Source organism: Cyprinodon variegatus, unplaced genomic scaffold (assembly GCF_000732505.1).
Source record: "Cyprinodon variegatus isolate N-32 unplaced genomic scaffold, C_variegatus-1.0 Scaffold219, whole genome shotgun sequence".
Lineage (NCBI taxonomy): Eukaryota > Metazoa > Chordata > Actinopteri > Cyprinodontiformes > Cyprinodontidae > Cyprinodon > Cyprinodon variegatus.
The window spans coordinates 938504-966002 of record NW_015150672.1 but is presented as its reverse complement, the minus strand read 5'-3'; the positions used below and the strand labels follow the sequence as shown (position 1 = coordinate 966002).

Sequence of the window (27499 nt, the reverse complement as noted above, 5' to 3'; positions counted from 1 at the left end):
CTAAATTCCCCTTAAGAGTATTGTGTTGTTCTGTGTGTCTCTCTGTGTTCCAACCTGTCCAGGAAGTACTCATCCAGTGACTGCTGGATCAACCTTCATTGATAAGCAGCCATAGACGATACTCATCTATTTCAGCTAATACTTTTCCAACCAATTTATTTATCCTCTGTCCCTTGTGATCAACTCCCACACATCAGTTTTTTTTTTTTTTTTTTTTTTGACTACTAGTACTTTCTCTGTCTTTTTTTATTTCTATTAATATCAGCTGTTTTCTGTTTACAAGGAAATCAGCCTTTTTTGGACTTGTTGTGTGGGTGCTTTTCCAAATACAACTTGGAATTGTTTCCCTTAAATAAAATGTTATCTTTTAAAGGGTATTTAAATTCATGTGACATATGCAATGGGAATGCAATAATGCTATATTTTATCTGCTATGTTCTGTCCTTGCAGTTGATTTCAGCTGGCCTTTTGGGTGACTACACCCAAGTCTATTTGTAAAGAATCGATATCTAGGGAAAAAAGAGGAAATATGACATTCATTACTTGCAAAGACACAGATTGGATGAAAAATGTTTTTCTTTTTTGTTTTGTTTTTTGTCATAACAAATCTATCGGTGCAACTAGAAGATAGAGCCTAGATCCTTGGCAGTGATAACAGAAGAGTGAACTGTTGAAATATCTGAGACAGAAATAGGAAAACTGCGTAGCAATCCCTGCAGATTAATGCCCCTGCCAAAAACAGAAGAAATTGTGGATTTAGGCCAATAAAAAGGCCAACTGGGCTCAAGTAAATCCTGAACGCAGTAAAGTTTTTGTAGTTCCCAGTTCATGCCTCAAAATACAGAATTTTCTGGGGAAACATATTAAAAGGTTTCCCCTCGTAACAACCGAGAACACCATTCTAGTTATTAACGGACTCATGTGATTTGAGATTTTTACCACCAGATGCCAAATGACAAATAACACAGTAAAAGGCTAACCAATCATTATCAAAAACAGTAATTTATCAAATGTTCAATAAATTCTTCTTTTTTTCTATGAGAGTATTTGTAAACAGAAAGCTGGATTGATGGAAAACAAAACATGGATAATGGATGAATATTGAATAGGAATCCTTGTAATATTTAGATCATTTAAATAAAAATAAAAGGAAGCAATGATAAAGCAAACGTTTTTGGCATTATTTCTCTTTCTACTCATTAATAGGCTTTTAACTTGTTAACACTGAGATAGGTGACATGCCAGCTGCTAGCTTTAAAGGCTTCCACTGCTAAAATGCAATTCTTGCTCCCTGTTTATACAAAATAGTTTGTAAATAATTAGAGCACAACCCTTGTGAGACAAAATTAATTTTATTAAAAAAAGAGAGAAAACTAAGAGCTGACAAGACTAGAATTGGCTTTATCTGAAAGGTTTCCTCGACACATTAGACTTGAAAACAATTTTACCACTACACGGTGTTGCTTTTAACGTATAATGCTACACTAATGACATATAACAGGGTGACAACAAATATGGTCATCATAAAGAGTCTGATCGCTTTGAATTTATCTGGTAAACCAAGCCAAAAAAAGACAAAAGAATTGTATTTATTCATTTGGTAAAAAAGTTGAACTCCTTTATCGAATTACACCCAAAGTAAATCTCTGGTTGAGGAGTAGTTTAACATGAGGAACATGTGAGCTGAATCAATTTTATGAAATATCCCTCTTCCTTATGAATTCTTTTCTGAAACACTTTTTCCTTTCACTCAATTTTCCATCTACCTACTTGGAAACAGATCCTTAGCAGTGATCTTCGGCGCCCTATGAAAGGTGTCTTCTCGACAACGTCTCGTTGATGATAGTGAAGTCCAAACATAGTCATAACATGGCATCTTAATATAATTTCTTTTAATGTCTGTACTTGATATAAATCACTACTTTTTGATCAATTAGTAAATCAAACGCTTTTCACTTTTAGCTCTGAATTAATAAAACAAAAAACAAGGATATTCTTTATTCAGATGATTGTACACACTTGTATTACCATCTAACTTAACTTCCCAATAATTGTTTTTCAGCTCCTTTGTGAATTTTGAAGTTAAACCTGTTTGCTGTTTATTACAAGAAAATATGAGACACCAGCCTGCAATAGGACAAAACATTTTCCAGTGTTTGGAATTGATGTGTAGACAAATAGCTGAAATGATGATTTAAAAATATATATATATATTATGACCAGCAGAAAACTACAAAGGACAGAAACACTGAAGAGCCTTCAGTCCGGTAGCCTTTATTTTAATCATATTATATTATAATGGATGCAAATACAGCAATAGCCTTTTGCAATAAAACTCTGCTTTTTAAGTGATTTTTTTGATAGGTGAGATGGTTTCAGCTAAGCTTTTCCTCTAGCTGGGGATTGTTTTACAAATGTGTATATTAGGCTGTAAGATCAGGTTTGACCAATGACTTTTATACTTTTCAGGAATTGTAGGAGATTCTCCAGAAAATACGCCTAGATAAATAATATAATTTCTAATAAAAATGTGATATTCTTCTCTTAAAGTGGGATTTTGGCCTTATGTAGAGATGAACAATCCTGAGTAAAATCTAACCTAAAGGTTGAAAGGCTGGCAGCACAACCACAGATACCAAAATGCTGGTGTTTGCAGTGATCTTTGTACTCAAATTCCTGGGAAAGGTCAGTATTACATGGCTGCAGGGCAGTGAGGGTGTCTTTGTTGTATTTATTTGCAGGCCACCATCTTTGTTTAACGCTAATGTCTAGCCCGGCCCAGTTTAGGAAAGACTAGAGCAGACTCATGTCATTTGATGCGTATTGACTGCTGCAGGAAGCGTCTTTTTTCACATGTACAGGTCAGCTGTAAAGAAGCACCTCTAGTAGTACAGTAGGCCTGTAGAGTCAGTAAGAGCCAACCTTTTGCTGTGCAGGTTCCCACACTACTTCTCTGCATTCAAAAACTGGTCTTAAAAGCCAAAATCATCTGATGCACACTTAGAGAGCTTATGAACAATTTAAAGAACAGGACAGACTTGGATGTGACAGTTTTAGAATCGAGTTTCAGAGCTTCCTTTCTTCATCGTACTACTGTGAAACTCATCATGTTCGAAGCTCAGAGTATTATGTGACCTGGATATCATTAGCAGCTTCTCTCGCTTGCTGTAGTCGCGCCTGTCTGTCGGTGACGCCAAAGTGTCCGAGCGTCGCTCCCCCAGCTGCTCGCTGTCCTCCAGGCGGGTGTATCCCTTGCTGCTGCCTCTGTTCCCGCAGTGACTGCGTGTGCTGTTGCTGCGGTCGAGCCGCGGCCAGCTGGGATGCTTCCTCTGCTCCGGTCGCACGCTAAGCACGCTCGGCCTGCGCTCTAGGTCCAGGGATTTGGAGTGGCTGTTAAGCATTTGAAGAGAAGAGTTGGAGCCAAAGTCACTCTTTGCTGCTCCTGGTGAGAGCCAGCAGCCTGAGGTAGATGAGGGAGCAGGGGAGAGGGTGCCGGAGGAGAAGGAGGAGGACGAGGATGCAGAGTTACTGCGCTGTAAGCCTGGTGGCTTGGAGGCCTTGGCAACAGATGCTACTGGCACTACTAGAGACTCCATGGAGCTCAGCGGCACCGGCCTCTCTGCTCGTCTCTGCTCACCTCCTCTGTCCTCTTCGGTAATTGCCTCCATTTCTGGTTCATCAATTACACAGTTGTTAAGTTTGATAACAGGTAGAGTAAAGGCAGAGATGGAGGAGGAGACAATAGATCCTGTGTGGTGTCCTCCCTTCTCCCCATCTCCATCAACTGACCATTGATGTCGCATGGAATCTGAACGCTCCAACCCAAGCCCAGCGCCGTAAAAAGGCCGATCCTTATACAACGGAGCTAAAAGTCCCGCAAAGCTACAATCCATCCTGGCCTGCTCTTTGTGCTGGTGGAACTCCTCACCCCCAAGAAGCCCCTCCTCTTCCTCTGTAGACCCAATTCTGCTTCCAGCCCGAGACGAGAAACCTAGGAGGGAGTTGCTGGCCAGGTGCGGTGCTGTGTCCCCCCCGAAGCCTCGAAGATCAGCCACTTCTCGTGCACAGAAGCTGCTGCGGTGTTTCTGCTCCCTCTGCCTGAGGCGATGGATGTCGATGACTGTTGAGTACATGTCTCTCATATGGATTATCTAGTGTGGAGGAGAGTTAGGTTAGTTGGGATTTCCTGCAAGGAAATTTCAAGATTTGATATGGGTCTAAAGAAGTCAGATCTGGGTGTCAGTGGGTTATGAATATAAAATACTTCATAGAGAGAAAAAAAGTATGAAAAAATGAAAATGGGAATAGTTTAAATTATTACTTCACAACAAACAATACAAACAAAAATCCAGGTGCAAGAATTCATGAAATGATTTGATTTAAATATGCATTTGATGCAAAATTCAACTGGATTAAAGCTCTACCTTGGTCTCCCTGTCTCTGTTTTCATGAAGTATTGCATTAGCACAGATGAAGATAAAGATTCCTATTCCCATAGTGAAGGGTCCAAGCATCTTCATCCTCTCAGAGTGAAGGTGCTGTTCCAGAAACCGTGTCAGAGCACCGCCCATCTGCTTTGAAGAGTCTAAAACCAGAGCAAAGAGAAGAATAACAAGAGAGCAGGACGACTTTGAACAGCTTTATAAACTAAACCAGAACTATTATTACCTTGAACCACTTGGCTTGCATTAGTTACATCTTTCTCCACCTTTAATTCATTTCCTCCACCTGTTGGTATGGCTTTATTGTGTGGCCAGTAACCTAGAGTCGCCATGCCAATGCCTATTGCCAAGATGATTAGTCCCAGGAAGAGAAAAAAGCCTGAAGCCGAGTAGAGCCGAAGCCTTCCTCGAACCACCACCACATCTGTGCGTCTCTTTCTCTTCCTAAGAAAAACAATTGTTGGAAGAGGGAAAAAAAATTATATCATTTCAGTTCCATGCAGAACATCCTGTCTTATAGTCTTTTAATGGTTGTAGAAAGCAGTTATTTATAGACTGCAAGTACTTTGAAGACTCTTCTAGGACTGTGTGCTTTTTAAATCAATCCAGTAGTTTGTCATTTCTACTCTGGTGCCAGAATAACTTTAAGCTAATTTCTTTAAGCTTATGCAGAATGATGTCAAATAGTGTTGCACCAATAGCGATACCAGTATCAGGCGAGGCCCCGATCCAGCACTAAAATGGTGGTATTGGTGAGTACCAACAAATAGGGCACAGATACCATTTTGAGAGCCAAAAGTTTATACTGGATTCACATTGTATTACTCTTTTTCCCGTTTCACAAAGGTAGGCAGCATCTTCACAAAGCCATTTTGGCAATTATTTTACGTCCAAGTAGTATGAAGTTCTTCATATATATATATATATATATATATATATATATATTGTTTGAATGAAATTATAATCAGGTTACCTTTATGCCATTCAAACAATAGCCTTTATGTATTTAAAATAAATATACTGATTGGTATCAATGTTGAGCAAGTATAATGTATTAATACTAAACAAATAAATAAGCTCTATTAAAAGGATGTTTATCATTTAGTAAGTTTATGTCTATCACATTTAAAAAACAGTAAATAGAAGTTTGTTAAATAATCAAATTACATGAGTAATAAAATTTGGGTGTAGCATTTTTGTGAGTGCATAGTCGCTAACAAAGGAAAATAAAATATTGATCAAGATGATTATTTTAAGGTAATCTTTCTCATTTGATGATAAAGCTGATAAACTGAAAATGTAGTTATAAAATTGTCACCCTGAAAATAACTGAAAATAAAGATGTCAAGAAAACAGTCACTAAATGTATTCCTTTTATTGAACAAAAACAGTGTTGCTATAGGTTTATATTGTGTTTTCCAATTGTGAAGAACCATCACCTGGGGGCGCTCTCAGGGGTGGGGTTTGCCAAGCCTTGGAAAGCAGGTGGTATGGGGCGATGCTGAGAGCGGGCGGAGTCCTGGCGCTTCAGCTTGGCCAAGCCTGTCAGAACACCTGCAGCTGCAGTCATCCTTTTACCTGCAGACACACATCAGGAGGTTGTTATTTCCTTCAATTTACCTGACATATTGCAGTCATCCAACATGACATTTAATAAATATAGTGGAAAATTCCTTTTCTGTTCAAATGACAGTTATAAAATCATGTAATCCTAATAGTTGAAGCTATCTAATACCATGGCTTAAAAATCAACACACCAGGAAAAGCAAAGAAACAAGTGAACTCATTAACCTTGAACTGTGATACCAATGTTATTTAATGCTTAGTGTAAATTCAGCTAAAATCTGTTACATTGTATAGCAAGATAAGAGGATATTTACAATATCTCAAACCAATGAGTTCATTCAGCAAAACACAGCCTGGTGGATTCATGCTCCTTTAATCTGTTCCAGATTATCAGCAGAATAAGACAGTTTGCTTCAAATTATCTGCTCAATCAAAAGCTATAAATCAACCAACTAAAAACTATTAGAGGAGAGAGACATTTCTGCAGAACAATGATAACAGCAAATTATTCCAGAGATAACCGCTGAGTTCATACCTTTAGATGACCGGCATGGTGCATTTATATACTATCTACACCTCTTTAAGCAGTAAGGTAAGATTGCTTCTTTATCTACATTTAGAATTCATTCAAGCTGCAAAAGTTATTTGAGCAAAACTGCTTTTGTGTGCTGAATATAAAGTCCCCTATATCTGAATATTTTGCTGCAGGGCAACATGAGAACGTCAGACTGCATTTCATTCATCACAAAAAGCTCGGGAAGGTTTTAATTTGTTTAAAAATGCACAGAGAACAAAGAGATTTTATCAAGAGAACCTCACTGCAAAAACAATCTAGTATTAGTATTTTTTTTTATTAGTATTTTCTTAAGATAAGTGTATTTCCCTTCATTTCAGTAGTTAAATTAGATTATCTGCCAATAGAATGAGTATTTTTTACCATTAAGATGTGATAATTAGATGTTATTCACTTGAAATACGAAACTGCAGGTTTTTTATTTTTTATTTTAAAATTAGATGGTCTTATTCCGCTGGCACTCTGTCTCCCTTATTCATTTGATTAAAAAAGAATACGCTTATTTTAAGAACAGACTTACTAAGGTTTCACTTTTTGCAGTGCTTGAAGTACTTTAACAAAGCAGAAATGTTTACATATGATGATGCTGCAAATTCCAAATCTTTCATCCAATAAGCAACTAGGAAAATTTATTGATGAAAAAAAAATTTAATGTACATGTATAGGTTTTATAACATCTTTAGCAACCCTTTTGTCTATCATTAATTATGACGACATAGTGCTCACGCATGCAGCTACCTCTGCTTTAAAGAGCCTTTCAAAAAGTTAAAACAATTATGGACAACATTATTGCTATGATTTTATTTATAAAGTTCTGCCTGGCCACTGCAACATTCATTCTGTCAGCTTGAGAAGCCATTATGTAGTTATTAAACTCTTTCTAGACAAATTAAGTTAGGAAAAAAGAACCATCTTTATTTTTGTGGTTGTAAATGCCTTTGCAGAACACTAGCAATACTGCAGAGTGAACTAAAGCCTGCCTTCATTACATCCATAAAATATGTTATTCTTTGCAGGCATGAGTCTCTTGAAAGATAGAAAGTTAAATACAGCACACTCACATCATTTTCTGTGGCGATACTATGAATATTAACAGAAACGTAGTTGCAACTGGAGGCTCCCAGTGTGTTTCACCGTGAACAAATGTCAGCTGACTGTGCAGAGGGACTGCTCATCCAGCTAAGCCTCACACTGACTAAATGCAGCACTGATCTGAAAAATGTCAGTGTACCATCAAACACCACTTTGAGAGCCAGCGGGGACACAAAAACTTAAAGAATTAAGCAGAGAGATTCCATTTGACATAGCCTTGGAAACACAAGACAGTAAATAATTCTGTAATTTGGTCACTGTAGAAACCAAAAATAAAGATCTATAAATAAATTTCTAAATTTGCAAAAATAAAACAGGTTACCAGCTGATTTAATGAGCGCATATCCAGGGATGCGAATCTGCATTTCAAGAAAGTGTGGAGGATGTTCTACAGACATAAGGACATTTGAGATTCAGAGTATAGCCTTTCACACAATCATGCACACGTCCAAGGATCATAGTTGTGCTAGTCTAATTGAAACCCTAAGTATAGCAAAGCCCATTTAGACCCTCAGAATACATTTTAAAGGGAAAATACATTGTGTTAAAATCTACAGAATACAGAACACTATTATAAAAATGCAACGTTGTTGACATGCATTACTACTTTGGAGGAGTTTACATTCCTGAGTATAAATCGAATTAAACATCATTGTAATTTTTTTCTGTTTTTTGTTTTACCAGTCACCCTGTTGTCTTTATTACATCTGAGCTGTAGTTGTTTTTCCACCTATTTAATGAAGTTATGTAAATGTTATAACACTCAAACGAATCCTCAGCTCTGCTCTCCAGCTGCTCTGATGTCTATTAATAAGTATCAAAGGAAAGAGGCCTGAGAACAAACAGCAGCTTATTTTAAGAGCCTTCATTTCAGCTTAAATGCTTTATAATCTGGTTTTACGTGGCCATTATCATTGTCCTGATGAGGACTAGGAGGATTAAATTGAGGTAATTCTTTGAAACCTGGCTATGTCAGGGTTCTGCCCTCTGATTAAGTTTATTTGTATTTTCTTTTGCAGTCTTTATATTTGCAGTCGTTTTCTGTCTGTGTTTAGTTCTTGAGTTACTCTTTATTGCCCCCTTCTGCTTGTTTCCTTTCCCTTAGGCTTCCTTCTAGTTAGTTCCACTCACACCTGCTCCATATTCCTCTTATTAGCCCATCCTCTGTTCAGTTCCCCTTATATACACCACCTCTGCAGTCCCTCAGTGCTGGTTTGTTGTGCTGTTGCTTCCTCATCTCATGCTCCCCACGTGAGTTTTTTCTGACGTTTTCTGTTTTTTTGATTATTTGTATTTTGGAAATTTTACTCAGTTGCCTTATTAAATCTACAAGACTCACCCCTGCCTCCTGATCTCTGCATTTGCGTGGTTGAAAACCTCCACTCAATTATGACAGGCTACTGCATTTCACCAGAAACACAAAGAATTTATCTTACATATCTAATATAACTTTTAGATCAAGTCGCTGTTTTTTTCCAACAGCCAATCCTGAACAGAAGCTGCCAAATGCTATCATGGCAACCCTGAGCGTCCTCTGTTGAACAACAAGTGTCTTCATTAAAAGGCTTTTCCTGATCCACTGCAAGACAAACTGCTACAAGAGATCCTTCTCCTTTGGGATCCATAAAGTATTTTTAGAGTTACCAAGACCAGTTAACTTAATGTGGATTTCTTGGCTTGGTACTGAGAGCAGGTGTCATGCAGTTGGGAAACTGTTGGAACATAAACTCCTGGATAAGGCACTGAACCCATGTTTATATTGGTTCCAGAGTGTACGGGCTTGAATTTGACTCTGTAGTACAAATTTAGCCCATTTATCATTTTCATCCTTTCTTAAAAGACACAAATATGTGTGAATTTAGGTTTCATCTTCATCAATACAAAAAATAACACAACTGACAATTTTAGACAGAATGTCTTGTCCTAAACTGACGTGTGTTGACCAGAAAGCACAAATTCAGTTAAGCTCGTCATAATCAGAGAGAGAGGAACCAAAGCTGTCAGTCTGTTCTGAGGCAAACGCTGGAAGATGGTAGAACAGCACTCTTCCTTTTACATTTTAAACAGATTAGACTTCTATCTTCCTGTTTAATTTTAATGAAGAGTGCAGGAAAACATACGTAGAGCAACTAGAGCAGCTATGCCCAGTTACAGTATACCCTTCGAAGGCCAACATACAGAAATTGAAAACAAAAAATATATCTTTAATATTTGAGGATACTACGATCTTAGTTTTATAAATACAACTTTAAAGTATAACTTTATTATTTATTTTTTTTATTTGTGCTTTTAAACATTAACTTGTTGAAGCAATCTTCAAATATTGCAGATACTTCACAGGCAGAGACATTCCTCGATACAATGCCTTTATTCTTTGCACTCATGCTGTTTAATAGTTTCTTGTTTTGTAGGTGAAAATTTTTGCGGGTGACGAATGATGTCCTGTTAATGGTGGAAGACTGATAAGTAAAAATGGGGATAATGAGCAACACTGCCGTCAGTTTTTGAAGTGCAGTTATGTTATTGTTGCAGCTCTCTTTTTTTTTTTTGGTCACATATCAATGTTTTTTTCAATGTATTTATAACATTAGACAAAAAAAATAATTATTTTTATAATTATTTCATTTCTTGAGGGAAACTAAACCATGCCTTTTCTGAGAGACCTGGATATCATCAGACCTGTAGAATAGAATAGAATAGAATAGAATTCAATTTTATAGTCATTACACCGTCACAAATACAGAGTAACAACCTGTAGTTTGCATCTATCCAGAAGTACTATACAGGATATAAATATTTATTTATATGTGCACAGAGACTATGTATTGACATATTTGTAATATAAATGGTATATATAAACAGAGAGTAATTGTAAGAGGCTTTAAAATAATTAAATATGAAAACTATATACAGGTTATACTGAATAACAAATATACTTAAAAAATTTATTAAAGTTAAAGAAAACCAAGCATGAATTATAAATTGACCAGGTGGTTAGGATAAGGGCTGCAGAAAGAATCTATCATTTATCATTTTTACAGCTTGATTTTACATGAAAAAGTGGCCAGTTTGCATTGGTTTATATGTAATTATTTAATACAGTTCATTCAGGCTCCTCTTGTTTACATTTGTTTGATGAGATGTCTTACAAACTAAAGAAGATGTCAGGTGGTAAAGTCACTGAAAAACAACAATACAGTTTTATTGCAGAGACAGAAGGCTCTGTACTGGAGTAATTAAATATTTAAAATCTGATCAAATGTCAAGTTTTGTTTTTTCCCTCAGCAGCTATAAGAAGTCGCTATTTCCATCAAAGTTTAAAGCATTATGGCAATAATTACCTACATCATAGCACATTTCATATTTTCCTAATGGACAAAAGAAGGCTTGGTGGTGTCCTAGTCAAAGTCCATGATTGAGACAGAGCTGGTTGGCTTTAAAAAGGTCTGTAGGACTTTGATTGAGTTTTTTTTTTTTTCCTAATTCAGGTCTTTAGTTTTTTCATTTTGATATTTTCTGTGTTTATCTATATTCTGGTTTATGATTTTATGCTTGCTTCCTGTGATCATTCCTTTTTTTATAACAATTAAACTCCCCCAATCCTGATCAAGCCAATTCTTCCCAAACATCTAAGCTATCCCAGCTTTTGAATCTCCTCAGATTCTTTTATTCTCGCTCAGTCCAGTCTATTTCCATGCAAGTTTCCTGCCCTGAGCTTTTCTCCTTATCGCTGGGATCTTTTAAAATGTGTTTCTTTGTTGGAACTTTTTACCACGGTTTTCTTGTTAAGCTTCCTCACCGTTACCATCCTGCAGTCGTCTGGTCCGGGTTTGAGATATCCTCACTGATCTCACAGGTGTTTCATGCTCTAAAAACTTAAATTCTGCAATGGAGGGTGAGAGGAAATTCCTCCACAATGATGTAAAAGTCTCATTGCCAGTGATTGCAGAAGTGTGACGGGAGTTGTTGCAGCTTAGTGGGTGCAGGGAGCGATTAGATATCCATATCTGGCCCCGTTGCTTCAGATTGCTTTACTCTAAATAGATTGCATGTACGGTACATGATCATTTGAAAACCTTCTAATGTTTAAGGGTCTAATATTTTTCCACTCAGATCTTATTTCATGTTGTCCACCTCACTCCCCCCTCCCATCCAGTGTAGGCTCTTCATTCTTTTTTTAAATATTTCTCTAACTTTAAATTTGTCTAATTTGGTTTCCTTCCTTCATTCCTGTCCCCTGTAAACCCTAGAGGAATAAGCAGAGATCTAGCAAGTCTTAAAGGTGAAGATGCCACAGAACCAGAGGGTCTCTCCTCCAACCCCTTTTTTTCTCCCTTAGCTATATTTATGTATTTTTCTTGTCAATCATCCTATTGATCACTGGAGAGGGCTCTATCACAGATGGTGAATCACACACAAGGATAAACACTTTTCTCGGGTTTTCAGCTGGCTCACTCCTCTCCTTTCGTTTCTCGGCGTGCGTCAAACATGAACCCACACGGTGTGCTTAGAGGAACAGGAAAGATTTTCCTCTGTTCACTGAAAAAGGAATAAAAGAGATGGCTGACGGTTGATGATAGGGGAGAAGGAACAGGGATTACAGAGAGAAAAACGACACCTTATGTGAAAATACGAATATGTGAAGAAAAATAGGGGAATCAGGAAACACTTTTATCATTGCACCTACCAAGGTGCAACATGTGTCATGACCTGAAGCCTGCAGGAAGAAGCTGCTCAGAGACAAAGTGTTGATGGGAGATGTAAGACAATGAGAAAAAAGGAGAGTGGAGAGAAGAGAAGACAGGCCAGCCTAGTGGATTTCTTTCTGTAGTCTTAACGGGTCTGAGGTGAGAAACATGCAGAGTGGAGAGGAAGAACTGTTGTAACTGACACATCAGAAGGCTAATGAAAAACCACTCTGGCTCTGACACGGCGACACTTTCTATTGAGCAGAGCCTGCAGAGCCGAAATCAAATGAAGAACTAATATTCAGAGAACAAGCTCCACGTCTAACAGGCACTCAGTTCATCTGAGTCCATTGATCATCATGCATATCAGATGGCATACAATCTAGTTGTTTGAAAATGATTTTATCAGAACATTTCACTAACCACGTTGAGCTTGCTGTTTGATATTCATACCCTTTCCTTTCACTTTCTGTTACTAGGAGCTTATAGAAAATGTGAAATCCACAGCTCCATTAACCATGTTTGATGAATAATGAAATAACCGTTTGATCACCTCAGTGATGAATAAATTGCTCTTGCTGTTAATCTGCGCATACTCACAGTTAGGCAGGGATAATATTTAAATCAATTCAACATCCTCAAGCATCTTCTAAAACTTAAACAGCTTGAGATTTTATTTTAATTTTCCCACTTTATATTTTAGCTTTCCTAGCAGCAACGACACCCGCTACATTTCGACACACTGCATTTATTATGTCTTCTAGCAATGACAGGTGTTTTAAAAGATTACCACAAATTCCATATGACACATCACATGAGCTATTGTCCCTATAGCAACTACATCTGCTGCTAGGTGACATGTTTCTATAGCAACAAACCAGTTGTGTGCACAGGAATCACAAGTACAGATATAGAGAAAAGTCTTAAGCAATCTCTCATTTCTTTATTGTTCTTCATTCTATGTCCCTTTGTTTCAGCAACAATTTCATATTTTATTTTTTTTTATTTTTTTTCAGTGTCCTGTCTGGCAATGTGGCAATAACCAGGAACAATTTCAAGTGAATTTACAGCATAGTTTAGTGGATTTTATATTTCAGTCATTGCAGGAAAAATGTAGTTTAAACTAATGTATTAACCTATCAAACACAAAACACAGCTTGAAATACTTGAATGAATTTTTAAGTTTTAAAGATAAATTTGCAGAAAAGTTACTAAAATTAGAAAATTACAGGTTTCCTATACATTTACATAATTTTTTTTGCCTGAACCGACCATATCTGTAGATTGTTGACCATGGTACAGTCAGGCATGGATGGATGGATGGATGAATTGATTAATGGAAGGATAGATTAATGAATGAATGAATGAATGAATGAATGAATGAATGAATGAATGAATGAATGAATGAATGAAATGTTCCAAATTATCCAGACCGGAAATATATTCCTGGACCAAATTCCCTTTTTCACTCTTAAAATAATGTTCAAACACCACCAGCTAATCCTTTGGTTCTAGCCACATATCAGCAGTATTCACAACATCAAAAAAAAAAAATCATACAAATACGTTTAGCATTGTAGCACAACAAGCTGCTGTAGGAATGTAATAAAAGTTAGTTTTGCAAATGATAAATAATGAAATTATGGTTTAAGAGGAGAATTTGGAATGAAAATGTTTCCATCCTTCATCAGTTTCTAAGGTGTGACTGAGAAGAGGAGGAGGGGGTGAAAAGGAGGGAATGCCAGAGAGAGCTGGCATGGAGTAAGAGGGAGGCTGTTTAGAGGTACATGTATTTGGCAACAAAGATGATAGGACTAGAGGTGATGGTGAGAGAGAGACCTAGATTGAGGTAGCTAATTACAACTTGTTTATTCCGTGGCAGAACTCCATATCTCTGCAGCATATATTTATCGCAGTAGTTGTGAGGTTGAGAGAAGAACAGGTGGGACAGCATACAAAAAAGAACATGAAACAGAGGGTTCTGGTAAGACCAAAGTGAGGCTGCAAGAGTAAATAAATAACATTACTATACTATTATGACTAGATGTGCTTTTGTGAACTTGTGAAAAACAATTAGAGACTTTTTATGGCCGTACATTGACTGACAAATGGCATTCCCTTATTGTTTGTTTCAATAAACTGTGTGCAGAGATGTCACAGAGTGAAGCGAACTGAGATGGATTAAAAAAGACAGAGATGTGAAAGGTGTGATTAACAACGTCGACATGAATGAAGCCTTTTCTAGGAGAGATGTTGTATAGAATATACCAAGGGCGTTTTGTAAAACATGTCCTTTACCACCATCACATAAATGTAATCATGTCCATCTTTGTTTGACTAAAGTGACAAATAATCACTTTATGTCTAAAGTGTCAAATGTTGCCCATGGTTTTAGAGAATAGTGTTTAATTAGATAAAATGGGAATGGATGTATATCTAGTGTACGCCATGAACACTAGCAGAATCAGTGAAGAATTGAAAACCTGATGCGTATGGCAAAAAAATAAAAAACAAGTGTTTAACATAATTACATGTCTACTTATTGATGTGCCAAAGCTGAGTTGGAGTCTTCACTTATTATAAAAGAAACAGACTCAAATTAGTAATATTTTACCTTTACCTGATGGGCAATTATATTGCCCACTATCAAAATTGGAAAGTTACTAATTTTTGCTTTGGAGTTAAGATTTTACAAGGAGAAATGTTTAAACATTTGCAAACAGTGTTTAATTATTATGTTGTTCATTTAGCCTGACAAAGTCCACAGTTTGAGGGTAGTAGATGCTGGTTGTTGGTTCCCTCAGGATTTTATTATTTCTTTAATTTGGTTATTTTCATACTCGTCAATTACCAATAGAGAACTGCCCTCAAGACATATTGAATTAGTCCAGATGCAAACTGACCACTTTCAGCAAAGCTGAACATATTACAGCAAAATCACTCTTTTTTTCTCTATTTTTCATAGAATATTCTAGATTTGGAAATAAAGGCATTTCATTGGAAATTTTAGTTATTTGTTCATGGTTTCTTGGCAAAATACACATTTACGTAGAGTAGGTCAATGGCATTTTTGATTTATATCAAATGGTGTACATAGTTTAAAATATCAATTTCCCATGATTTTGTCTTTGTTTAAATTGTGTTACAGCCTGGGTAACAGATGTGTTTCTCTTACTCATATGGTGTGATGTCCCCAGAGCTCCTAATATCAATAATTTATGAGTTCTCAAAGGAACATGATTATAAAAAAAAAATGCCTTGAATGCTAATGATAAAATTCTTCTTGAAATAATAAAAAGCAAATACTATGGGACCAAGACCAGGTTTCTCTAAGATACAGGAACAACAAATCCTGCAAAACAACATAAGTAAATGGTAAGAATAGAAAAACAAACATGAAAAGCAAAGTCTGCATCACATATATCATGACATGCATTTTCTAAATCCAGTCCCAACTATCAGCAACAAAAAGAAAGGAGCTACAGCTTCTGGTTTTGAAGCTAAATCATATCTGTCAGGGAAAGAGGAGACAAAGAGGGGAATAAAACATAATGCACTAATATGATCCCATTCAGAGGCAGGATGGGATATATCTGGCATAGCCAGATGTTTTACTGGATCATTTTGTTAACTACACTGGCAGTTTTATGAGAAGTATGAGGGTCAAAGGTGAAATCGAGCGGCACAGCTGTTGCACAAGTGTTCTCTTTCAGTCAGATTTGTATGTTTTCAGCGGCTTTGTGTTTTATCTTTATGTCTATAGTCTGCGGGAGAACATAGCATCACTGAAATCTTTCCAACTACTGTTATAAACCCTATTAGAAAATGTCCATGCTGTCTCATCAAAGCCACCAAACCTTATTGGCATTTAGGTGTGGGAGGAAGGTGGAGTATGCACAGAGAGAACATGCAATGCACAGGGAGAACATGCAAACTCTATGCAAAAAGACCAGTGCAATCGAACCCGCAACCTTCTTGCTGCAAGGCAGCGGTGCTACCCACTGCTCCACCTTAAAGCCTGATCACTGACAAGAATTAATAACAACTACACTTATTTCTGCAACTTTTTGCAGGGTTTATCCCTGTTAAAACGTCTCCCTATTCCAACACTAAACTTGAAATGAAAAATAAAAAATGGCATATAATATGTGATTACATATCTCTCCGTTTCCTTTTTCTAGATAATGATAATTCAAATGCAATAGATAATAATAACTCAAACTGGAATGTTATTTATTGATAAATGGCGATGTTAATAAACTGAAAGGACGGCACCTGACTGCTGATGATGTTAAAACTGATAGGACCAAACACATACTGTGTAGGGGGAATGTGTCTGGCAAGGGTGAAGCAATTTATCTTGAACAAAGGCCATTTTAACCTGGCTCGTTAGTTCCATCCTAAAATGTTCTTTATGTTTGTCAATGTTTCATTTTAGCACCGTTCTTGCTGATTATACAACCGCCATGTTGCCATTTTAATTTAGATGACTGGAAGTTCTCCTCAGAGCCAGCGTCAGAGGAAAGAAATGCAAGCAAAGACAAAAACAGATAATGAGGGAGTGCTCGTGCTGTTCTCCTACGGGCTGAGTCATCTGTCTAGAGGATATGTCACCGCGTGTTTTCACACTGACCTTTTGGAAGCACATTTTATGATGGGAACCACTTAAGTGTCAAATCCTGCACTCTCTTTAACATCTTTTTTTTTTCTTCCATCTTTAGACTGATGATAAACAGGTTTTTTTTTTTCTAAATGTCTAATATCCGTAACACTTCATGAGTGTTACTGCCTCATGTGATAAATTCAGCTCCATGCAATTAAATTATCCCCCGGATTGAATCATCGGGGCACTCGTGCCGGACGTGTGTCTGTAGATGCTGCAGAGAGCGCCCTGTTGGTTCCAGTGAAATGATTCATTTTGTCTTCCCTACAGTCCTGGCTGTCAATCAGTTACACATTTATCCAAACTGACCCAGGGCAGACGCTTCAAAAAATGGATTTACTCAGGAACATTTTAAACCTATTTAGCCTTATCTAAATGACAGGAGCAGTAATTAATTTCTGATGTTTTGGTTTCCATATGCTCTCATGTCTATATATAGCAAATCCCATGGGAGTTTCTATAAGATTTTCATTCTTATCATCTCTTTGGGGGTCTTATATTGACAGTGAAGGAGCTGCTGACCTACCAGAGAGGTTTTTCAGCAGGATTATCCATCCCTGATGTCAGTGAAGGAGGATTAAACAACATGACACTTGCCTTTCTAATTAATCTTAAAACCAAGGTCTCTATGATTGTCTTTTTATGAATGATTTAGCTCAATATCTGCAAACAAGTCCCAAGGTTAAAACAACTCTTGATTCAACATAATCAAGCTTATTCTCCACAATAAACGGATGATGGAGCATTTGTCATTAAAGTGCCTTTCTGTTTAGAAGTGCTTGGTTATCTGTTTAACGTTTAGTGCTTGACCTTTGCTCTAAAAACAAAGATGCAGTCTGTACAGCTCATTAAGTTTCCTTCTCTAACTTTAAGGATAGGTGTTTTATACATTAAGTTTTTTTTAGCTTTTAAAATATTTTACTATTGAGTGCATGAATTACTGTATATCATCGTTAAGTTAGACTCTTCAAATAAGTGACCACTTTCCCCTTATTAAACAAATCTAGCCTCAAAGTGTGACTTAATAATTCATATAAAACAAAAAGACTATTACAGGTTATCCTGACTTTTTCATTGAATTTGTACATGTTGATAGCAGCATAGAATTGTTTCATTCCAAACCACTGCAGCTGGGTATGATGACACACAGCAGCTTTGTATCACAGTGTCACCAGGTGATTATGAACCCAGCTGTGTTGGTTAGATGCCTTGGACAGATCAATACATGGATGCAGCTTAATTTTCTTCAACTGAATAAAAATAAAACTGAGATATTAATCCTCGGACCAAAGGAGGAGTGATCCAGAGTTAGCTCACAGATTTGGCTACTACAGCTAGAAACCACTGTTTACCACTGTCATGATGGACTCAGACCTGAACCTTCAGAGGCACATAAAGGCAGTTACTAAGTCAGCCTTTTATTATCTAAAGAACATCTGCAGGGTTAAAGAACTAATGTCCAAGGAGGATCTAGGAAAAAAAAAAAAACTAATTCATGCATTTATCTTTAGTAGAATATATAACCGCAGCAGAGTCCTCACAGGTTTGCCTAAAAGTTTCATCAGACAGCTGCAGCTGATCCAAAACTCTGCTGCCTGTGTTTTCACTAGAACTAAGAAAGTAGAGCACATCCGCCCGGTTCTGAAGTCCTTCCAATGGCTCCCTGTAGCTCAGAGAATAGACTTTAAAATCCTTCTGTTAGTCTATAAAACACTGAATAGACCAGCACCTCAATACATAACAGATCTGTGCTCCATTTATCTGGAACAAATTCCCAGAAGGCTGTAAAAGCGCTGAAACCCTGAGTTCTTTTAAATCAAAATTAAAAAACAATTTTTTTTAGAACTGCCTTTGACTGTTCAAGTTAAACTGTTATGTGAGGTATTATTAGTTTAAAGATGTGGTCAAGCTGTTTCATTGGTTCTATTACCTGCTTTTATCGTGTTTTTACTTCTACTTGCTTTTATTCCGCTTTTACCTCCCTTCTATTTTATTGTTTAATTCATATAAAGCCATTTGATTTCCTTTTGTACTGAATTTACTATATAAATAAACTTGCTTTCAGCTCCTACCCTTATTTATTTGTGTATTTGCAATTTAGAAAGAGGATTCCTGCACAGATACTTATTCTAGGTGTGTCTAATGCTTCTTGATTTTAAGTCAACCGTACTGAAAATTAGTTGGTGATAGTAATTAGGATTCAACTGGTTCCTCTCCCTGCTTGTTCACTGCAAAATTGGGTCCAAATGTTGTTTGTTAATCAGATCAAATTCAACTCAGTATAGCTTTGGTGCTAAGCTTATTTTTTTTATTAATAGCAAGTCTATCCAGAAATTGAATGGCATTGTCCTCAGCATCTTGGTCACATTGTCTCCTTGGTTCACATCCTTCACCTAAATCAGGTATTTTGTTCAGATAATTTAGAAATCCGTGCAGCTTGGGTACATGATGGAGGCTTTAAGCAGGATATCCTCTCTCTGCACTGTCAGCCAGTCCTTTTCCAAAGCTGTGCTCAACGACCTTGAAGCTTTGATCCAGTTTCTGTTTGCCAGATGGTGTCAGATGGATATTAGAGAACTTTGTACCCCCTAGCTTTATCTCTAGAATAACTAGTTTGCTTTTCTTTGCCCTTATATGCTGCTGATTTCAAATCAGTGTGGGTCAGATTGAAGCAAATTTTCATTCTGGGATTTCTATTAACACTTTAACAATGCATTGTTCCTTGTGGTGATTGCGCTGCATTGTTCTAGAATTCCATTTGTCATTTTCTTTGTCAAAGAAAAAAGTAAAAGTCTTCACTGTCAGGGTCAATATTCGTAGAAAAATATTAGACAAACCTTTTTATCATCAGTTTCTTATTCCAAATGTACATTTCCTGGAGAATACAATAAATAACAGTTTTTTTCTCTAAATTAAAGTATTAAAATATTATTTAGCTTTTATAAAGCATATATTAACTATAACTATTCTCTAATATAGAGTATTTCTCATTTCAATCTGTTAACACTGTGTGATTTCAGCCTTATTCCTCCACATATGCTGGAAAGTAATAGACTGCTGTCAAATCCAACAGTTATTGAATAAGTAGTTTTTGACTGTTTTTCTCAAATATTTCATCACCACTACAGATAAAAATAAAAAGTATAATATGACATACTGAAGCATATTTACTAAAGAATTGAAACTCAGTATCTTAATATGGCAGATGGTAAATTAATATTATGACTCATAACCTGTAAAAAAAATTAATAACAAATAAAAATAACAAAAGTTCAGCTATTTTTTCTTCTTTTTCTGTAGAAACACACCTTCTTTCTTATTATCTTTCATTATGCCAGTATAACAAAACCCGAGAGATGGTTTTGGTTTGGTTTTAGCGAAACATCATCATTAAACCAAATCAATGTGATTTTGAGCCCTAAACTGAAAACTTCTACATTTGAGGAGGATGTTTTTTCAAGCTCTTTATTGGCAGTCTCTTTAGGTCTTTTGGCCATGTATGTGGGTCACAGCTAAAATATATATGGACTGATTTAAGTCAGAGCTATAACTTTCAGCTTTCTCTCTACAACAGCCAAATACTGACAGTATAGTGCATCTGAAACTATCAGCCTTATTCCCCTTCCTCCATCCAGAAATCAGGTCAATAGGACAACAGTTTAGGGAGGAGAGTGTAGACACCCCTCTGCTCAGCAATGACTGCCAGCTCATCATTAAGAATCCCAGCGCTGCGCAACTAAAGGGTAATAACTAAATGCAATAAACAATTATTTATGCTTTTCGCTCAAACATTAAATAAAAGAGAAGTATTTAGCATCCAAATAAACAAATTTAGACAAATGTTTCCATGACTCCAACCACCAGATGGCAGAAAAGTGCTTCTAAGATAACCCCTAGCAGAAGAAGCAATAATGGTACGCATCACTGATCTCTTTTGACTGGATTGCTGATTGGCCGTTGGGGCTGTGAAGTCACCATCTGCCATATTGGTACTCCCTGGTTAGACCCCTCGGAATGTAAATAATACGTGCATTACAGCATCAAACAAAGATGATTTTCTCATTTTCAGGGGGGCTTGATACTTTTTAAATAAAGATAAAGTCATCACTTTGATGCACACTTGCTGTTTCATAACATCAGTAAATTTATGCAATTTATGGTTAAACAAATAGGCAAATCACATTGGATATTCGGTATGAAGACCCTGAAATCTATAAATCATGTGATATAACATATGCAAATCCATCAGAACAACATTAGTGTGTTAATGGAGCATAGTAATACTGTAGTTAGATATTAAGCATGTTACACACACACACACACACACACACACTATCTGATGATGTGCCAAAAGTGCTAAATTGATGATGTATATGTAATATACATTATTAAATTGTTATGGTAATTACATTATATTACAGGCAGACAGTGGGGAGTACCAAGATGGCGGCAGGTACCTTCAGTTGTTTTCGGGTCTATCAGCAATCCAGTAAATAAATAGAGATCAGTGGTATACATACAGCTCTCTTGGCTGTTTGATGGTTTGAGGTGAATGTGTGACAACAGGGGACATGGTCTATCCAGGCTCTGGGTCTTCTCTAGGGTCTCTATGCTGATGAAGATTCTCAGTTATCCAGGTCATCCAGGAATTTTTATGGTCTATATAGCTGTTTTTTAGTCAGTTTTATCTTTACTACAACAGATTCCAGCAGCATCCATCTTCAATATGAACCAATTCTTAAACAGTCATTGAACATACATGAAAATATTTTATTAGAAACAGGGAGGAGCAGATCGTTCTGTAAACTGGTTCTAAGTGGTGAGAGGCACCATTAGGCTTGATTAGGCTCTCAATTCAGGGATGACAACAACTGCCTGGATTTTTTGCCTGTGTTTGGAATACAAAAGCACAAGATGGAACTGCCTTAAATCACATTTCATTTGCACCTTTTCAGTTCGAACTGTGAATATGTTCAAATGTGTCATAAATAAATAAATTCATTTTTTGTTTGAAAAATCACAATCAGAATGTTATCACCATTTCCCATCGAAAAAAAAAGTCAGCTAAAAAAGCCATCAAATGGACCTGTAAATCAGAAAACGTTTTCTTGACAGATTTTCATTGGTTTTTCTAAGAGTGCCCACTTAAATCAGGTCCAACCTAAATTTATTACATTAGATCTACATTGCACTCAGTCTGTGATGGTTTATCTAGACTCCAAAACTTCATTTCAATTTAGAATATATAAATCGTGGACGACTCTTTTTATGGGTATACTCTGACAGAATAACAGTTTGCAAAGCTAAAATAAAAGAAGGGAAAATAAAACATATGGTTCTTTGCAAAATTATTAAACATCATCAAACAGAATCTACCTTATAGGTGGTAGTCAGCAGCCTCCCTAACAGTTCTGTCATAGTAGTTATAACGGTTTTGTTGTTGTTGTTGCAGAGAGCAATAATCCTAAACCCAGCCCCCTTATAGAGGGTACCCAGAGCCCAATAACAACAGCCTGCTGGTCTGGAGTGGATTTTCTTAAATTAGATCTGTTTACTGCTGCTAAGAACGGGCTGTTTATTTATTACTGCTTTGAAAACATAGTATGTCAACATATGTATTAGTCTAACAGGGAGATGTCCAGGGAATTTATATCAAGCAAAGGTCAGATCTGACATTCCCCTACAAGTGGTGACACAACAACCAACAGCTTTAAGCTAAAGAGATACTTTCTAGTTTTACTGCTTCATGGATGCTGGGCATATACTATATTCAAAGAGATTTGCAATATAATCACAATTTAGCAAAATACTTTTTTCAAATCAATAATTTAAGTCATATTATATATATATATATATATATATATATATATATATATATATATATATATATATATATATATATGCATGTGTGTGTGTATGTCTTTTTTTTATTAACTGCAAGAGACCTGAACCAAAGCACTTAATAAATCTTAGATTACAGCCATTAAAAAGAATGCTTCATTGATGCAGAAGAAAGCCTTTGCTGTCCTACCATTAAATACGTGGAGTTTGCTGAATCTTGTAGGGAAAGATTAGGTGGACTCAAACAAAACAAAAATTAGAATTTGCATACACACTGTTAGGTATAGTGGAGGACTGTGATGCTCTGGGCCTGTTTGTCTTCTAAAGTAAATAGATACATTATATTTGGAGTGTATGGACTCAGAACCTGTAGGATTTCAGGAGATTTTAAGTAAAATTAGCTGTCTCTGGTTTTGACTAAAAGAATTTGTGTTGCACCTTTAGCAAAAGGGAGATAAAATATAAAAGGTATACGAAGGTACAGGTAAAAACATTTATATGTATCTAGACTCATACAGTATTAAGAGCTTCCTTTTTAGATGCATCATTGTAAGATCAAACTGCTGCCAGAAAAAAGGTTTTATCAGTGTAACGAAATGGGCCTGATAATGTATATGTTGACTTGTGTGGTGTGTTAGATAAGATTTATTAAAAATAAATATACGTACAAACACTGAAAAAATTACTTAATCAGAAATTGACCATTTTTCCAATAAATAGGCCTATATTATTAAAAAAAAACTTAAGAGTTCCTATTGGCTTTTCAGTTCAGACCATGAAACGTGCATTTTTTTCTCTCAAAAACGTCAGTGTACATTGGAATTTTAAAGAAAAAAAGTAGTAAATTATTGCCAAGTGAAAGGAAAAAATGCAACTCGTCTTTTTTTCTTTCACACAAACATATGACAGGCACAGTTTTGTCTTTACTAGAATATGGTATGAAGCCAAATTAGTCAAGATTAATGAAGAAAGTAAAAAAAAAATCACCTCAGAACAGACATGTTTTAGTCAGATTCAGGATATCAAATGAAGCCTTGAGTTCAACTAGATCACTCTAACACATCAATATGCTTTGATCTAAACTATTCCAAGGTTTGGGGTCTTGTTAAAAGATTAATTCCTATCAAAGTTAAATTTTCATCAACCAGGTTTTCTTCCAAGAGGACCATTTATTGATCCTCATCCATATTTAAGTGTAACACGTTTCTCTGTCTTCGGACATGAAAACTATTCCCACACCATGAAAGCACCACCAGCCTGTTAAACACTGGGCTTGTTTTTTTTTTTTAAAGGGTGATATGCAGTGTTAGTTTTCTGCCATATTTAGTGTTTGCATTGAAGCCAACTTTTTAAACTGCAGAGCACCTTGTGGGTTTTTGTCTACTTCCTGCAATTCTTCTGTTTTTGTTTTTTTGCTGCTCTTCCAGGAATGGCAGCTTTCTGTGTTCAGTGGTACAGTATTGCATCCTTCTTGATGCTCATTGTTCTCTAATGTTTCCTAACATTTAACAAATAAGGACTCCGTTTACTCTTTGGGAAATATTTGAGGGTATTTGCTTGAACTTAACAGAGTAAGAACCAAAAACAAGTTTTACATCTTAATGTTTCACTCCCACCTAACAAATAATACACTACTTTGTTCATCATAGAATAAAATACACAAAAATAAATGTGGTTTTAATTTACGACCCTTGAAGGGTATGAGCGTTTCTAGCTTTTCCTCATCCTGGCTAATAAAATTGAAGTGGGATACATAAGTTGCCCTTTTATAGATCTTGTATTCCTGCTTAAACTAGTTAAAATTTAAATATTACTGAAAACATAAGAGGATAGGGACATAAATAAAACAAAAAACAAAAAAAACAGGCACCACTGTCAGATGTAGTTGTTGGATCAAAAGTTGGATGGATCAGATAGAGACAGCTCCTTCCCTACCTTACTAAAGACGAGTTTCCACTGTCACGGTGTAATCAGGCATGCAGAGGGATTACGCTTTGGATCCTGGGGGAAAAGTCAAAAGCCATCTTTCCAGCGAAGCCTACTTCCACCGAGATGATGCCGCGCCGGGGAGAATTAAGATGACACCGCATGCGCTCCCATGCAGCCTTTAGACACAGCAGCAGTCCTCACCAGCATCCAAGCTCCTTAAGGCAGATCACGCTCGGTGTCTTGATTTTGTTTAACCAAATTGGGACTTTAGTACATGGCAAATTCCGTTTTAGTTCAGTATATTGAACGCGGAACACGTTTTACGCCTGGAGGAGAGCACGGTACGCGCGCAAAGGATGATGAGTATCTATGAGGGCGGAGAAACGCGTTAATTAAAGGAAATCATTTTCTTCCTCACTCTGGTTATTTAAAGGCGTAAAACCTTACGTTGCAATACGTTTTATATATGTATATTTTTTTTATTGCTGGCAACCATAACAAGATAAGCGAGGATGATTACTGTTTTCCAATGCGTAAAAGTCGTTTTGTGAAGCTCTTGGGGCAAAAACTTGATTCCCCCTTTTTAACATAAAAAAGATAAAAGTTTCCAGCTTCAGAGTTTCTGTTTTAATTAATCAGTGTCCAAATAAAATCATTTTTAAATCCAAAGACTCGAGTAGAGATGCAGCTCCATCCAGTTCTGAAAGCGCTTTACAGTCGCGGGATTCTGTGAGCAAGAAAGACACACAGAGAGGAGAGATAGATGAGTTAACTGCATGTACGCCCATGGGTGGTGTTTCATTTATATTTAAGAAGGATACAAAAAGGGGGAAATGCTTGCAGAAAATAGATAATAACACCAAAGAGGTGGAGAGAAACCCAAAAGAAGATGAATTTAAAAACTCTAGTTCTTTTTAGTCTATTTGGCGCAATTTGTCTATCTATCCATGTTTTTTTTTTTTAGCAATGGTCTTTGTTCAACTTTTCTGCACCCTGCCCCCCTTTTTCCCTTTCCCAAACTTATGGACTCACACACACGTACTCACATCAGGGCAGCTAAAAGTGCTGCAGATGTTGGCATTCTTGTCATTTCCTGTGTTTACATGGTGGAAGCTATTCAGGAGAAAAAACAACAGCTTGTAGTAGAGGTGAGGGAATGGTAAGAAAGATGCATTATTTCAACAATAAACTGTTAAAGAATGTGAGCCAGTAACAACCTATTATTTGTTTAAATGGCTTTGGAAAGAAAGAGCCAAAAAGGCTGCAGAGCAGCATGCACAGACCAACAGTGGAGACACATTTGCTCACAACAGCTGAGGTGTTACAGCTGCTCTATAAATGTCTTCTTTGACCTTAAATGTGACCATGACCTTCACGCCTTAACACCCACTAGAACATCCCCCACCTCACTCTATAAAATCCTAAAAAATTATGTTCTAAGCAAAGCAGCTTAGGCAAAAATCAGTAAAAAGCAGAGATCCCTGTTAAAGCGAATGGTCATATTGTGCCTATATTTACATTCCATGAAGGAATGAAAAGGAAAACAGACTGAGGCGGCGGAGGGAGCAGAACACAAGGAAGACATGGACTGAGTGTGGGAAAAAAAAAGGCAAAGTGGGGGAGGAAAGAAAAAACAAAACAATACCTTGTATTGTTAGTTTTTTACATCTGCTGTTTACAAGCCTTTGTGGAGTTGGGAGATCTGCAAAAGCTTGTGTTGCCCTTATTGTGAGCAGCTGTGGTTGGGAGTCCTTAGCAAAAAAGAAAAAGAGTAACTTAATGGAGGGGCAATGGGAAAAGAGACCATGAGAAAAAATAGGGAAAAGAGTGTTGTTCTAAATAATTAGTCCTTTTGAGCGAAAACTGTAAGACAATTAGAGAGAAATCCATGAGGGCAGTATTGATTAATTCAATTCAATCTCACTCTGTTGGTGTGGCACCCGATACTTTAATCAAACAGCTCTGCCCCTTAAACATCCCCTATTGACATAAAGATAAGCGAGTCTTAATGTTCTCCAGAGCTTCACTTATTTTTCAGGCCTTATTTTTCGACTCCAATCCAGAGTAAAGTTGATCCTTTGTCAGTAGATTGAAAACAGATTGTTTTAACTCTGTCCTTCTGTAAACACCCTCTCTCACTGAGACTTATGTCTAACTGCCTATTTTTTATAATACGGTCCTCCAGATTTACATTATGAGATATTTTTATGATATAAGGATGAATCAGGCAACCATAAAGATATAAGACTTTATCAATTGTTTTGGCATTCTCTAAATATAGGCATCCCAACTAGCTTTTAATGGCTGAAAAATTAAAGGATTTATTTATTAGAAAACTCCAGTTTGCTTCATTCGACTCGTATGATTGCAGATATGTAAAATCCTTTAGAGAGCTTGCAGGAGTGGAAAGTTTCCAAAAGGTTTCTACTTTTTGTTTTTTCTTTTCAACACAATCAGCTGATTCTAATTTTAAGTCTTGATGCTGGTACCTGTATGTAACTTACAGACTGCCTCTATTTCCGTTGGTTTTAGTGCTTGAGGTTTTCATGTTTCCACCACTTTTAATAAAATATATTCATATAAAGGTAAAATTATATAATTCATGTCTATGATTCTGATACAGCGGAATCAAACAAATATCTGTATGTGTCATTTCTCGTCAGCTGCTGTTCACACAGTGTGTACACACAGAGGGATGCTCGAC

At 36.6% G+C, this 27499-nt stretch overlaps 1 protein-coding gene across 1 annotated transcript; it reads right to left on the bottom strand.

Annotated features, from left to right (window-relative positions):
- Positions 1–1570: 1570 nt before the first annotated feature.
- tmem200a (transmembrane protein 200A) lies at positions 1571–25522 on the bottom strand. Its single transcript, XM_015380641.1, has 5 exons — positions 24802–25522; positions 5882–6020; positions 4669–4886; positions 4425–4585; positions 1571–4151 (listed from the first exon to the last, which is right to left on the bottom strand). Exons 2-5 carry the CDS (start codon positions 6010–6012, stop codon positions 3054–3056), a joined length of 1608 nt encoding a protein of 535 aa, XP_015236127.1. The 5' UTR covers positions 6013–6020; positions 24802–25522; the 3' UTR covers positions 1571–3053.
- Positions 25523–27499: the final 1977 nt, after the last annotated feature.